At 48.4% G+C, this 14539-nt stretch overlaps 4 protein-coding genes across 4 annotated transcripts; 2 read left to right on the top strand and 2 right to left on the bottom strand.

Moving 5' to 3' along the window:
• Positions 1-32: 32 nt before the first annotated feature.
• Positions 33-2982, bottom strand: TrAFT101_000148 (uncharacterized protein). Its single transcript, XM_024907076.2, has 3 exons — positions 1477-2982; positions 1281-1422; positions 33-1213 (listed from the first exon to the last, which is right to left on the bottom strand). Exons 1-3 carry the CDS (start codon positions 2773-2775, stop codon positions 153-155), a joined length of 2502 nt encoding a protein of 833 aa, XP_024755859.2. The 5' UTR covers positions 2776-2982; the 3' UTR covers positions 33-152.
• Positions 2983-4336: 1354 nt separating this feature from the next.
• On the top strand, positions 4337-7085 carry TrAFT101_000147 (uncharacterized protein). Its single transcript, XM_024908952.2, has one exon. The coding sequence runs from the start codon at positions 4872-4874 to the stop codon at positions 6846-6848; it is 1977 nt and encodes a 658-aa protein (XP_024755858.2). The 5' UTR covers positions 4337-4871; the 3' UTR covers positions 6849-7085.
• Positions 7086-7442: 357 nt separating this feature from the next.
• TrAFT101_000146 (uncharacterized protein) lies at positions 7443-9378 on the bottom strand. The gene is made up of 5 exons (XM_024902131.2): positions 9095-9378; positions 8904-9008; positions 8457-8839; positions 8323-8387; positions 7443-8252 (listed from the first exon to the last, which is right to left on the bottom strand). The coding sequence occupies exons 1-5, from the start codon at positions 9245-9247 to the stop codon at positions 7804-7806; spliced, it is 1155 nt and encodes a 384-aa protein (XP_024755857.1). The 5' UTR covers positions 9248-9378; the 3' UTR covers positions 7443-7803.
• A 2585-nt stretch (positions 9379-11963) lies between these two features.
• Positions 11964-13338, top strand: TrAFT101_000145 (uncharacterized protein). The gene is made up of 2 exons (XM_024902822.2): positions 11964-12907; positions 12971-13338. The coding sequence occupies exons 1-2, from the start codon at positions 12213-12215 to the stop codon at positions 13275-13277; spliced, it is 1002 nt and encodes a 333-aa protein (XP_024755856.1). The 5' UTR covers positions 11964-12212; the 3' UTR covers positions 13278-13338.
• Positions 13339-14539: the final 1201 nt, after the last annotated feature.

Raw genomic sequence — 14539 nt, 5'->3', positions numbered from 1 at the left:
TTGGTGTCATGGCGGTGAGGAGGTCTTAAAATCCGAGAATAGTAAGCCAAATTGCAATGGGGGTAGATTTAGGGAGCGGTACGTACATTTCTGCGTGTATCAGTCGTTCGCCTACCCTTGGTGTGTGATGGTTAAGTCCAGATCAAAGACCCTCATGTCTGCCTCTGCCCCATTGTCTGAGACAAGGCATCTAGAACTCCCATGTAAGTCTGTTCTGCCCCCCATGTGCTTATTTTGGGTCCGTCTAGCCCACTTGAACCAGTCACCAATACCGAACTGCCACCTGTTGTGTCATTTGCAAGGAGCCGGAGGCCTTCTTTAAGGATTCTGCTGGGAGCAGAGGCTTGCGTAATGATCCCAACTCTTGCCATATGTGCAGACAGCTTATCGCCATGGCGGAGGTATATTTGCACCATCTCATCGTCGCACGGTCGGTCGATATAGAAAAAAGAAAGTTCTGAAACCAGTTCTTCATCCTTGGAAGTCGTCGATTGCTGGGACGCAGTGGGCACCATGCGGGCTTCAGATGATACAGGTCCCTCCATCGAAGCTGCGAAAGCTTCAAGTTCTTCCTGTTGTTTTGCAAACCTCACCGAAATACTGTACGCCCAGATGATGAGCGTGGCCATGTATATTGCGAAAGGCTCCAGAAAGCACCTTCTTGAGTACCGTCGTATGTGCCAAAATAGCGCGCCGGCGTGAATGATTGAAAGCCTAGCCTTGAACGAGTCATTAATGGCCCACTTGAGCACACAGTTGCTTGCTTCTGTATATCTCTGGCTGGCAGCTGAGTTTGTAGAGTTGGTGTTATTGGCGTTGGTTGCCAATGTTTGGATTTGCGCTACAGGCGTAAGTAAGATGAGACGAGATAGGTGTAAATACAAGATGGTAGGGTGTTCCAGTCCTCCGGCATTGGCTGCCTTGCCATTAGCTCTCCAGTGCAATATATCCAGACAATCGCATGCACTATTGCGCCACTTTGATAGCGTTGGACTCGACGGCGGCCAGGTTTCTGCTGATGCGCTTTGATAGGTTTCTTGTCCTTGGATGGCAGCGCTAGGGATCCAGTTTGTCAGCCGAGTCCGGCTCTGGTTGATAACCTCCTTCGTCCTTCGCCAAATGCCGTGGATGATTAAAATATTGCTGAATTCGCTGAGGCTCTCTGGGAGTCTCTTCTCGATATACAGCATCTCGATCACGTCTAGCAGTGTGACTATAGGCAGAGATTATTAGCTTATCAATGTTTTAAGAAATGGTTGCTACGCTCGCGGGTAATATACCAGATGATTTCTGCTCGGCTGCAACCTTTTCTACTGATGGATATTCCCAGATGTGATCCTCGCAGGGCAAGGAGACCTTTACATCTACAAGTTGCATCAATGGAGCTGCATTGAACTCGTATGAGATCATAGCGTCAAGTACCTAGAGACATGTCAGCTGGACAAGCGGTTATAGTTCTTGTTTTATAGGCCATACCCATATCATCAAGCCGGTCCTCATACGAGACTGCTTTCTTAACCAGTCCTGTACAACATTGGCACCATCGCTATGATGATGACTGTCTTCCGACTCTCCAGATAGCAGATTAAATTCTTTGCATGCTCCAACAAGGTAGTGTCGTTCCATCAAAGCACACCTTGTCATGCCCTGCTTGCCTCTGTGTAGTGAGCAGATCAAGGAGAGGCTGGCCGCCTGCAAATCCGGAAGGCTGAACGAACTATTTTCCAACTTGCAGAATGGTGATGTTGAAGGGATTCCAGCTTCTTCTCGTCGACCGTGGCATACTCTTCTAATAGACATGCCTTCCAGAACAGCTGTAAACTCTGGGCTAAGCAGCCGTTCTTTATCATATTTGGATCCAATAACGGCAACAGCAAGGAGAAGTAGCCAGTTTTCTCTCGAGTCTTCCAAAAACGTCGATTTCCGAACAAAGGGGAATGTAGAATGGAAATAAGCAAAGTATGAATGGACGCATAGAGCAATACACTGTAAAGACGGGAAGGAGATGGCATCCACAGGCACATTTTGCTTGCTCAGCCCGAAATGTAATTGTCGTATCATGTTGCTATAGCCATCCGCATCCACCAGAGAGTCCTCCCGTAAACCAATTCTTTCACCACCTACGTAATTGGCCGCGCTTCTTTCAGGTGTTGATGCATCGTCGGCAGCCATCATTTGTCGTCCTCTCCATTGTTGGGTAGCCTGACCGCGAAACGGTGCTCGAGAGCCATCGCCATCTACGTAGTAACTCCCAGTCATAGATTTGCTTACCTCAGACCCATATTTGCCAATAGTATCAGTCGAATGGCTTGCACCATCGATGCTGGTTTTAGCTCGCCCAATGTTAGGCGCCTGTACGTTATTAAGTGGCACGCACTCGTGATCAGAGGCGGGCAAAGGGCTCGAAGTAGGGAAGCAAAAAGGCATAGATGGGACATTCTTATCATTCTCAGCATAGGGCGGCACAGCAATAAGTCCGTTCCACACAAACGAGGGAGGATTCTCAGGAGACATCCAGTTCATAGAGAGTAGGTCCATGGCCTGCTCATTAAAGTCCGGGATTGGATTAAACTCGTAGATACGCTGGGCTCTCCAAGCATCGGTTCTGAATGCTAAACGATTGTTGTTTACCGCCTCAGGGCCACATTCGTTGAGATCAGCGCCGTTGATACTTGCAGATACCTCAGGTCTAGCTGTAATTAGTGAGGCACCGTCTCCAATTGTTTGGTGAGTTGCGTCCAACGTTGTATATTGCGGCTCGTTGTCAATATGCATCCCCGTGCTGACAATCGCCGTGGTCTTGGATTTCCGTGTTGTAGGAAAAGTGCAAGTCAAGCTGCGTTCAATGCAACGTTTACATGGATCACTCCGGGAGCAGCGAACACGGCTCGTGGCACACTGTCTACATGCTCTGGAACGTGTAACAGCACTTGCTTCTTCGTGATCCTGTGTATGCGATGTGTGATGACGGTTCAGGACATCCCTGTACGGTGTCGCAAATATTATATCGTGTGTCTAGAGTGTAAAACAGAGCGGGTAAAGCTCAAGTGACTTACTGGCGAGCGAATCCTTTCCCGCAAATGAGACACTTGAAAGGTTTCTCACGAGTATGACTCCTAGTATGGCGGATAAGGTGCTCTTGCCTGCTAAAAGTCGCATCGCAAATACCACATTTCTTATCTGTGCCGACATTCGATCCAACCGAGATCGCAGTCGTCATGTCTACCAACTGATTCTTCTGTATACAAAGAGTAGGAGAGTGACGGGACGGCATTGGGCCTCGTAGTGATCATCACAGGGTTTGCCTCTGATTTGCGCAAGGCACCATGGCAAGAGGGTGACAGAACAGTTTGGCAAAAAACTTGCAAAGGAGGCAACTCTAGGCGAGAAGGCTTGCGAGAAGGCATGTGAGACGGCATAAGGAGTTTTGGGGGAAGTTGAAGCGGCCACACACAGCCTGTACTTATCTCATCGCATCAGCAACCCTAGCCAAACCCCGCAGAAACTCGTCCCTTGAACGCCGCCACTGTGGAGTGCACATCACAGCTCCGTATTATACTAACCTAGAGTTGAACTGCGCTCACTCATATTGTACTTGATGCGAAACATAGAGAACCTTTTTCCCACAATCTTCAAAAAAGTCTACACGCGACCCTCAGGATAACAACGCACATTAAAGCGTATATCCCACATCGAAACTAGGACGAGTTCTGATGATGAACTGGGCTGATGCACTACATAGTGTAGTATTACGATTACGAGCGGAAATATGGCAGTGATGTAGCAACTAACTACTAGTCGTAATGTGGTCTATAAATGCCAAATGAACATTAAAGTGCTCCTATAGGAGTAACCGTTCAGTTGTTATTTATTCAAATCCATAATATCGTGAAATGAGGTCTAACGGTGATCTCAGTGGATGGCTCGAGCATGGGCGAAGATGGGCTTTTCATCTGACTGAAGCCTTGCTCTGACTTCATACAAACTGAGGCTTTTGCTAGGAAATAAGCATTCGCAACTAAGCCTTTTCATTAATGCTATTCTCTCTTTCTCTTTTCCTAAGGGTCACTATCCCCCATCGGAAACTAACCCCGTAGGGCTCCCTATTAGAGTGTGGGGCCAAGAACATTACATATCGCTGTTTTGGCCTTGGTATCCCCCGCATCGTGTTTCTCAGTGCGTTTTGGCGGTTAATTACTTTAGCCTTTAGTGCTTTTTGCCCTTCTCCCTGTTATGGACCAGCTATGGGCGCGCTTGAGACAGCGCCAGAGCTGGCTTCCTTAATTACAACTACACTGTAACAGCTATCGAGTCGGTTTTCGGGTTATATCGCATCTGTCGAGGTTGTTAAAGTTTATATGATGTTGATCCGAGTCTCTCACATGTCGAGTATATGTGTTGTCACCTGCAGCTGAGCCAGCTCCAGTGCCGGAGGATGGCTCTGTCAAAAGTCCGGTGGGGGTGGGGCCAGAGCAGCGAAAGTGTGAACTGGGGAAGAGTGAGAGGGTGTTGTGAACAGCTTCGGGGAGCTGCCGAGAGGAGCAGTTCCTAGTCTAAACCAGAGTAATGATGGGTCTTCTATGAGGTCCCTACAATGGTCCAAGGAGAGTTCTCTTACATCACATCATAGCGAAAGACTTCCTCCGGTGGCGGCGGCCATAGAGGAGATGCAGTCGTCCGTTTAAAAGCCCAGCATGTAATGGGGAAGTCTTTCGATTTCTCCTCCTGCAGCTCTCGCTCAGCATTATTATCATCATCCGTTTCCGAACCTCGGATCTTCTATTTTTCTATGTCGTAGAGTCTCTAGACTCTACACACACCAGAGAACAAAGGGAGAAGAAAAAGGCAAAGCGTTGGATTACCGGTTCGCAATGCTACACTCTGAGGAAAATCGCCTTGTATTCACATACGATGCCGAAACGCTTTGGATCGAGCCATGGGGCGCCAATTCCCTGAGAATTCGCGCAACCAAGCTGCCTTCTATGCCTCAGCACGACTGGGCGCTCCAGTCTCCTTCTTCATCAAAGTCCAGCATCGAGATTACCGAAACAAGCGGCACCATTGTCAATGGCAAGATCAAGGCCGCTGTGAGCAAGTCGGGCAAGATCATGGTGTGGAATTCCAAGGGAGAGCTATTGCTCGAGGAGTATACACGGAACCGCAGAGACGTGCTGGATCCCAAATGCAGCGCCATCGAGGTCTCGGCTCGTGAATTCAAAGGCATTCTTGGCACAGACAACTATAACCTCACAATGCGCTTTGAGAGTGTGAATGCTAATGAAAAGATCTATGGCATGGGGCAGTACCAGCAGCCCTTTTTCGACCTGAAGGGCACCGATCTTGAACTGGCGCACCGCAACTCCCAAGCAAGCGTGCCGTTTGCACTCTCATCTCTTGGGTACGGCTTCCTTTGGAACAATCCATCCGTCGGACGCGCTGTTCTTGGTCGCAACATCATGAGCTTCGAGGCATATTCCACCACAACCCTGGACTACTGGGTGGTGGCGGGTGACAGCCCAGCAGAGATCGAGGAGGCCTACGCTGATGCGACCGGCAAAGTTCCAATGATGCCAGAATACGGGCTTGGATTCTGGCAATGCAAGTTGCGCTACCAAACCCAAGAAGAGCTGCTCAATGTTGCCCGAGGGTACAAGCGAAGGGGCCTGCCGCTGGATCTCATCGTCATTGACTTCTTTCATTGGCCAACGCAGGGCGAGTGGAAGTTTGATCCCACATATTGGCCGGATCCGGATGCAATGATCCGAGAGCTTCAGGAGATGAAAGTCGAGTTGATGGTCTCAATCTGGCCGACGGTTGACAGACGCTCTGAGAATTACGAGGAAATGGTCGAACGTGGCTACCTCATCCGCGTGGACCGGGGTATACGCACCGTCATGGAATTCCAGGGTAACACGGTTCATTTTGATGCTACCAACCCGAGAGCAAGAGAATACGTCTGGGAGAAAGTGAAGAAGAATTATTACGACAAAGGGATTAAAGTGTTCTGGCTGGACGAGGCAGAGCCCGAGTATACGGCTTATGATTTTGAAAACTTTAGATATCATCTCGGCTCTAACCTCAGCATTGGTAACATCTATCCGGTTTCATATTCAAAAGGTTTCTACGACGGACTCAGGAAAGAAGGGCATGAGCAGATTGTAAACTTGGTTCGCTGTGCGTGGGCCGGCAGCCAGAAATATGGCGCCCTAGTCTGGAGCGGCGATATTGCTTCATCATGGTCCAGTTTCAACAACCAGCTCGCAGCAGGACTGCACATGGGTATCGCAGGAATCCCATGGTGGACCACGGACATCGGTGGGTTCCACGGAGGAGACCCCAATGATCCAGCCTTTCGAGAACTGTTTGCTCGCTGGTTCCAGTGGGGTGCTTTCTGCCCTGTATTCCGACTCCATGGCGATCGAGAACCGCACCAGCCTCAGCATGGTACAACTGGCGGCGCAACGTGTGTAAGCGGTGCAGATAACGAAGTTTGGTCGTACGGTCCAGAGATATACAGCATTTGCAAAAAGTACATGGCTCTCCGTGAAAGTATGAGGCCGTACACCAGGATGCTCATGGCGGCGGCCCACGAGAAGGGAAGCCCTGTTATGAGAACTCTATTTTACGAATTTCCGGAGGACGAGAAATGTTGGGAAGTCGGCAAGCAGTATATGTATGGAGATAAGTACCTATGCTGTCCGGTTCTGAAGCCTGGTGTAGCTGAAATAGAGGTATACTTACCAAAGGGAGCAAGCTGGAAGGGTGCAGATGGCGTCGCCTTACCCGGAGGGCAAACGCTTCAAGCCAAATGCCCATTAGACTATATGCCGGTGTTTGAAAGAGTTTAGGATTTCATTGGTATAGTAGTTGCTTAGCCCTGTGTACTTTTGCTTGATGTCATAACTGTAGCATTAAATGGCATGGTTCTTTCAAACAGTCATAGCCTGATGCCTGTTAGTTAATATCACTTTATTTTAAAATGTAACCTCTTAGAGGCTTAATTAAACCACTCTAACTTAATTTGAAAATTAATGAAATCAAATTTGTCTTATATCACAAGGGTATATAACTAGCTAGTATTCTGGTAATCAAATTTCAGGAGAATAATCGGCTACGATATTCACATGAAACGCAAAGTCTCATTATCGAGCATGTACGAGCACAGAGTGAGTACCAAGCTGATGACCTCTATCTAGTGGACAGGAACTGATAGGGCAGTAACTCGGGCTTACAGCGCGTCCGACCATGATGGGAACAAAAGAAAACACCATTAGCAGCCGTTCTGCACCTGTGACTTCCAATATGCTGCGGCATGCTCCGCCCTCTTCCGGGGACATATCTGGGTTAAAGTATCTAAATACCTTTGGGCACACGGAGCACGTCATCTCTTGCATCATGGCTATAAGAGGTAGACAGTCGGAAACAAGCTAGGTAGAGAGATAGTTTGTCCTGAGCAAAAAGCCTCATGCTCTCACGTAGGTTACTACTGTGTCTTTTGGAGCGTGGTGTAATAGATTTTGCCAGATGCCATAGCAGGGGCTCGAGGCAACCTGCTTAATGTCCACAGCGTATATATACGTCGGACGATTCTAAATATGATATAAGAAGCGAATCTATCAGAGCAGCGGAGAATGAGGACAGGTTGAGCCTTTGAGCCTCTGGATATATATGGTTATCGACATTCTCCGCGACTCTGGTGGATCCACCTCGGGTATGGGGTATGTGATTAGGTGATATTAACTAGTTAGCAGGCGGAGGAATGATGCCAGCCTCCTTGATGAACTCCATCGCATGACCGAGCGGTCATACAGTTTCTTCCGTGATAAGGAAGCTTCTGACCTTTGATCCCTCCATCCGAAGCTCTTCCTCGCTCTCGTTGTCCCCCTTGTGTCTTTTCGATCCCCATACGGACTTTGGATCAGCAGTGATGGTTGTGATTGTCGTTTGGAAATTTCCCGGGTATCCCTCCACCAACTTCAACTGCCCATTTCCTTCCTCATCCTCCTCCTCATTACGGTTAAAAGTGGCGAGACTGAATGGGTCTCTTGATTTGTTTTTCCTCGATCGGCCGGTAGTCTGATGGTTACCCATAGACGCGCCCTCTCCAGTGGGCGGCAAATTCGATCCCATCGTAGACCACCCCAGCTTGGCCGCAATCTTGCGGAAGAGCGGTCGGATGGTCGCAAGGCTACCGGCTGTGATAGCCAGCCCTTGTTCCACAGTCGACCAAATTGCGATGTCGATGGTGGCCCCTAAAAAATGCCCCAGTTAGTTAACTTGGACATTGAGCGACTGAGCAGGGGGCCCGTGGCAAAAACTTACACAAAAAGTCAACAGTCTTAAAGTCCTTGACATAGGGGAAGCGAACAACAACAGCAACACTGGCACTGTTTCAGAGTATTTTAGCAAAAGGTCTGGCAAAACGAAAGAAAGGGAAGGGATCACAAGGAACATACACGCAGGCCATTAGCATAACTGGGATCAATGCAATCTTGGTCTTGCTGTTCATCTGGAGTTGCATGATGAGTACGATGGGAAGCAGTGCAAAAGTGAAGTCGCAGATGACGCTAAAAGCACTGTATAGGTAGGTGAAGGCGATGATGACGTCGATATTGATGCAGGTCCCGTCTTGATTCTTGTTCCAAAAGAAGGAAATTGGGTGGCATTGGAACGTAGTAATAAATAAGAAGCAGATGCCCGTGATAACGCTGAGCGACATGACGACGAGGATAATCCAGTTGTGTATCCGCTCGACGGTGATGCGTAGGAGAAAGTATCCGATGGAGATTTTGGTGAGAACCATCGTTACGCAGTACCAGATGTAGCAGAAATACCAGTACTGTGTGATATGTTAGTTTCTTGGCTAGAGATTGCGGGCCATGTGCTGATAATTCAACACCTACCATCAATGCCTCTTCGATGTCGTGTTCTGCGAGATCCCAATAATGGCGGCCAGTACCATAATGGACACCCGTGAGACATACAGAGCAGAACGCTATAAAAGTCATCTGCGTTCAGAGAGAAGTAAGTAACTCGTAAATTACGGATGCATCGGAAAGAATCGGTGCTGCGAGGTGTCTCGTCCGTCACGTACCATGGCAAAGACCATGAGATAGTCATCCACGCCGAATGCTTTCACGAGACTTATCCTGACATAACATCTGAGAATTGTAGCCGTGAGTGAAAAGACTAGCAGCACTGCTACCACAGCTATAAGCTGCGGACCACGATTGGGAATGTCAGCCATCGTGGCTCATGCTCTCTGGCGAGCAGGCCAATCGGTTGGTGTTGGAAGGGAAAGCTGTTGAAGGCGAGAGGAAACTCGGAATGGAAACGCCTTGCGGAAACGAGCGGAATGCGAAAGTCGGTGTCTACTGTATACGAAGCATCACATCTCTTATAGCATCAACAGAAGCGTCCTGCAAAAAACTCGCGTCGAGCATAAGTAGTAATTAAATTCCTCTCTTGCCCCTGCCCGCAGAGAGACGGCAGCGTGGACTCCCAGAAGCGGCAGACTAGTATACACGTAGCGCCCCGATCGGCGGCAGGTTGCCCTTTATAACGGACCATTCCCTCCATCTCCCGGGCTCAATCTCAACAGTTTTAGAATTTTCTCTGTCTGTGGCGCAGTTGTGAGTGTGCAAAAAACGAGGTTGCGTATAAAAAATGGGGAACCACCAAGGATTTTACGAGTCATGTCAGGGGTTAGCATCTTGTGCGGGGGCAAACACCAGCCTACGCCGACGCGGATATTAGCCAAATGCGGCAGCAGCGCTGTCCCTTGACGAACTAATCTAGGAGGCCCAAGCATCCATCGATCTGTCTTCCTGGCCCCAGGCACGCATCGACTTCGCATTGACTTGCTCGCTCACTCCGTGCAAGATAACCACATCCTCGATTGGATGTGTGGATAAGAATCTTACCAAATCTACGAACCCCCCGTTCCTCGGACTTGCAGCTTGACTATCTGTGGGGGAGCTGAAAAGAGATCAACGGCCCCCGGCCACGGCATTGTGCGTATTAGTGGCATCCGGCGCCTACCCACAAGTGCCTTTCTTTAGTTGAATGCCCCCTTTCACGACAAGCAGCGCGCGCAGATAACAGGGAGAATCTGTCCCACGAGCGAATCCATCCATCCAACTGACACTCGTTTCCCCGATAAATCTACTCCCCTTGACTCGCTGGTGACAGTCACCTAGCCAGTCTTTTGACTCCACACCCTGTTTTGCTGGTAGCCGAGTTCAGTCAAGTACATAAATAACTTCAACAGTTGACGACGTACTGGGTAGGGTAGAGTATGCCACACTGTATTGCTATAGCCAGCCCTACTGTATGTCACAAGTTCAAACTCGAGCATTATGGCACATGCAGAACCGGCCGAGATAGAGTTAGACCAGACCAAGCTGCCTCGGTTACGGATTCGTGCCTATCCCAATTAGCTGGGAGCTACCCCTCAGCGCCTTGCCATCGCGCAACCCTCCCAGTTGCTTTAGACCTGCTCTCGGGGCTGCAACCGAACCCAAACAGGGTGAAGAATTACCCGCAGTTCCACCCGTTATTGACTAACTGTTTCGGCTTTGCCTTGGTTCGGTATAAGATCGCTGAAAAGGCTGAATATACTACTAGTTCATATATTACTAGCTAATGAACTAAAAATTTTACAATGAAAGCAACATAGGTATAGCAAAAAAGAGACTTTCTCCATACTACATCTACGAAATACTACAAGCTCAAACTGCAATCAGGGTGAAGCGCTTCGAAATCTGCCATCTAAGGGGGCCTTTTCTTTTCTCTTTTTCTGTTTTCTTAGCGTCATTTTTAGCAAGAGAATCAAAGCCATTTGCAAGAACGCCGTTTTATCTTCAGGGCGTCTTAGCGACTCTGTGCCCTACTATGGAGTGTGCAAGGCGGGGCCAAGCAGTTGGCGATTTAAGGTGAAACCTAACGGGTAAATTGGCCTTCGGGAAAGGCGGCAATCTAACTTAACCCTTATTGACATCAGAACGTTACACGCCACGTTTTTGGGCTTGGGGTAATACTACCAAATGCGGACCAGGCCATTATCCATATAGAGATGGACTGTCGGCTTTGATGCTCTCAACTTGCAGCGCCTCGGCTCGAAGCGGCTTGGAATCTCTTGGTGCGGTTGTTGCGAAGTCTCTATACAGTATTGCACGGAGTGGACTTGAGAGATGGCCATAATTTGACACACTTCTGAGGGATCAATAAGGTACTCGGATATAGACTAGTCTAGTGCCCCACGCCAGCAACGCTGGTATTCGAGGCATTGGCATTAGATGTTGACGCCAAGGAATGACATGTCGACCTGTCTAATTCACACCGTTTTACTGTGGCTTCACGGGCCGTCTCTCACCAGTAGACAGTGCTTCCTTCGCTAATCTGATTGGGAAGCCGTGGCCGTCCATGTTTGTCAGAACAACGGGAGAGCAGCCCCATATGTATGTAGATTGCGTGCAGCCTACTTATCCAACCCGTTTAGGCGAATTGCACCATCTGGCGGTCAAGCATGTTAGTAGACTCGTGCTTGGAGAGGCTCTGTTGAAGCTGTCTAGACAAGCAAGGCGGCGTATCCGGCCCACGGGCCTGGGAGCAAAAGCTTTCTAGAAGCCCAAAACGAAAGGGCCGATACAGACAGAGGACCGGCTAATGAGCCACGCGGTTCGGCCGCCATCATAATGTCCGATGGGCATTGCTTTGGGCGGACGGACTTGAAACCAAGTCCGCCAATTGTGCACTAAAAGGAGGAAACGCAGCTGCGGCGTTGGAGCCACAAGGGCCCGTTATTAAACGTCGGCATTCGTATTGTACGGTATAGTATAGTGGCAAATGTGCCTTGCTTGCCGGAACGCTCACGACCTTCCCTAGCGCGTGCCCTGAATCGTGCTTGGTGTATCAACCGCCGTCATCAGATGCATCTCTGCATTGGCTTTACGTCGTTGTTGGTATCGCGTACAACTTGCAGGGGGGCAGTGCTCGCTGACTTGAAGATTACACACCCTCTACACGGCAAATGAATCGGTCAGGAGCTGCGTCGCCACAGCCCGAATACGCCCATAAACACGCTGGACCGTTCCATTAGTCTTCTAGATTCTGCTCTGAATAAATCGCCGGGTTCACACCGTCTCGGAAAATTCTAGGCATAAACGACTAATTCCAAAGGGATAGGCCTAGCGAGCCTTGATTTGTAAACAATGGCAAACCACCATTCAGCATTTGTGGTCTTTGATGACTCGATTAAGGAGATCTTCGGTGCCTCTCCAAGCCTAGACCTGTTACATGAAAACGCAGAGTACCCATTCGCACATGAGGCGGGCGTATTCATTCCAGAGGACAACTCATTGTTCATAACAAGCAACCAGTTTACAGACCCTCATACCAACAAACCTCGTATTCAAATCACCCGCGTCTTGCTCTCTGACGATGGAACCTCTGTTCAATGCGAAGAAATCAACCCAGAGCAAGTGCCCATGGCCAATGGGGGTGTGAATTATAAGAGCGGTGTTTTATTCTGCGCCCAGGGAACACAAAAACGTCCAGGAGGCCTCGCATTCATGGCATCTAAGCCGCCGTACACATCGCATTTGATGCTCAGCTCCTTTTATGGAAGGGATTTTAATTCGGTAAACGACGTAGTTATTCACTCAGACGGTTCAATCTGGTTCACTGATCCTATTTATGGATTTGAACAAGGCTTTCGGCCAAAGCCGAGGCTACCGTGCCAAGTCTACCGCTTCGACCCCGTGCGAAACTCGGTTCGTGTTATAGCTGATGGATTCGGAAGGCCGAATGGCATCTGCTTTAGCCCAGATGAAAAAACGGTCTACATTACAGATACTGACTGGATTCACGGAGATGGGACTACGGATGACCTTCGAGCTTCGCACATGTAAGTGATAGGCTATTTCCCCTTAGTCTCGGGTCTCAAATCCGCCGCTAACTTGAAGAAAAGTTATGCTTTCGACATTGTCAATTACTCTGGCCAGCCATTCTTGACCAATAGACGTGTATTCGCCATGGCAGACACAGGTATCCCTGATGGTATAAAATGTGATGTTCATGGGAATGTGTATAGCGGATGTGGCGACGGAATCAACATTTGGTCAGCCGGCGGTGTGTTGCTGGGAAAGATTCTTGTAGACGGCGGTGCCGCCAACTTTTGTTTCGGGCGTGAGGGCACAATGTACATTTTGAATGAGCATCGCTTGTGGCGAGCACAACTAGCATCTTCTACGAAAGGCGCATTACTTGGAATTTAGAAAATCCAGCTTTTTAAGCTGATAGTTGTCCATCTTTTCTTTTCCCGTTTGTGAGCTTCCCAATCGAATCTGGTTTGTTTACAGATTGTATAACCCTAGTTTATAAAGACGACATGCTCTTTAGCATGCAAAAAATTAGCTGAGTCTGTTACAAGATCGTATAGTTGTCCTAGGGAAGTAAGGATTAAATTGAAGGAACTTCATCCAACTGATATGGACAGCTCGAAAATAAGTGTTAAGTGTAGAGCACAAGGAAACTAAGGAAGAAGAAAATGATTGGCACCCAGAACGGGTTGAGAATAGCATGGACAAAATACACCTTCCAGCCAGTATTCTCAATAGCAATTGGAGTGATCTGTACAATCATCTGTTTGCGTGTTACTAAGGACAAAGAGGTTCCATTAGGTAACTTGAGGAAGACAAGCGAATTGGCGCAGTCTCAAATGAAGGATTTCGCCCACCGGCCTTGGTTAGTCGCCAACTCATAGTCTATTCTTGAAGGCAGAACACTTGGGCTTGCTAAAAGCCCGCCATCGGTGCCGAGGTTCTTTCGTCAAATCCAACCCTTTGCGAGAACAGGGTAGTTGTGTGATCTCGAAGTTCAATTAAAAACTCAGCAAAGGACCCAAAGCTTGTTTCAGTACGTACAAATCACTGCACCAATTCCCCCAAGTTGCTGAAAAGCTTGAATATCGCATACAACTAGCAATCGCTTGCAGTGTCTTTTTTGCAAACGTTGTATCTTGACGTTGTATCTTGGCGTTGTCGACTGAGGTGGCGTGAAGTTTTGCCAGAGCATTGGTACAATCATTCGGTCGATCATGCGATGCCAACCATTTTGGTGTCTATGGAATGAACATCAAAATGCTAAACATCGGCAGAATAGAGCAACATTAGATAATAACTGAGATGCGCCAGGCGCAACTAGGTACCTGTGTGAGGCGAAAATGCATAATCGATCTAGCACACGAGCAAGATGCCAAAGTTCAAGGTTGACAACTGAGCACAAACATCTTGAATTTTGTCAGTCCATCTAGCTGTAGCTTCCAACAAGGAGAAGACTTACTAATTCTTGAGACTGAACTCGATTCGCAACACTGGAATAGTTGAGTTGATGGGTGCCGAGCCCAACACCAAACATATGGGCTCTGCGATAAGAGTATGTTGGATTTATATTCTATCCATTTCCATGAGAGGAAGTTGTTCCTGCATTTGCTAAACTGTACATTGGGTCCTGGGGCATTCAATTGTTGGCATAATTC

This window comes from Trichoderma asperellum, chromosome 1, assembly GCF_020647865.1.
Source record: "Trichoderma asperellum chromosome 1, complete sequence".
In the NCBI taxonomy this organism is placed as follows: domain Eukaryota; kingdom Fungi; phylum Ascomycota; class Sordariomycetes; order Hypocreales; family Hypocreaceae; genus Trichoderma; species Trichoderma asperellum.
The sequence above is the reverse complement of the archived record's forward strand: the minus strand, read 5'-3'. Positions and strand labels throughout refer to the sequence as shown.

Excerpts from the sequence above, each read along its gene's own strand:
- TrAFT101_000146 (XM_024902131.2), bottom strand. The coding sequence starts at position 9,247 with ATGGCTGACATTCCCAATCGTGGTCCGCAGCTTATAGCTGTGGTAGCA. Across the intron at positions 8,840-8,903 it reads ACATCGAAGAGGCATTGATG|TACTGGTATTTCTGCTACAT; the intron begins GTAGGTGTTGAA and ends CATATCACACAG. Across the intron at positions 8,388-8,456 it reads GTTATGCTAATGGCCTGCGT|TGCCAGTGTTGCTGTTGTTG; the intron begins GTATGTTCCTTG and ends ACTCTGAAACAG.
- TrAFT101_000147 (XM_024908952.2), top strand. The coding sequence starts at position 4,872 with ATGCTACACTCTGAGGAAAATCGCCTTGTATTCACATACGATGCCGAA.
- TrAFT101_000148 (XM_024907076.2), bottom strand. The coding sequence starts at position 2,775 with ATGCATATTGACAACGAGCCGCAATATACAACGTTGGACGCAACTCAC. Across the intron at positions 1,423-1,476 it reads GGACCGGCTTGATGATATGG|GTACTTGACGCTATGATCTC; the intron begins GTATGGCCTATA and ends ACATGTCTCTAG. Across the intron at positions 1,214-1,280 it reads AGCCGAGCAGAAATCATCTG|TCACACTGCTAGACGTGATC; the intron begins GTATATTACCCG and ends CTCTGCCTATAG.
- TrAFT101_000145 (XM_024902822.2), top strand. The coding sequence starts at position 12,213 with ATGGCAAACCACCATTCAGCATTTGTGGTCTTTGATGACTCGATTAAG. Across the intron at positions 12,908-12,970 it reads GACCTTCGAGCTTCGCACAT|TTATGCTTTCGACATTGTCA; the intron begins GTAAGTGATAGG and ends CTTGAAGAAAAG.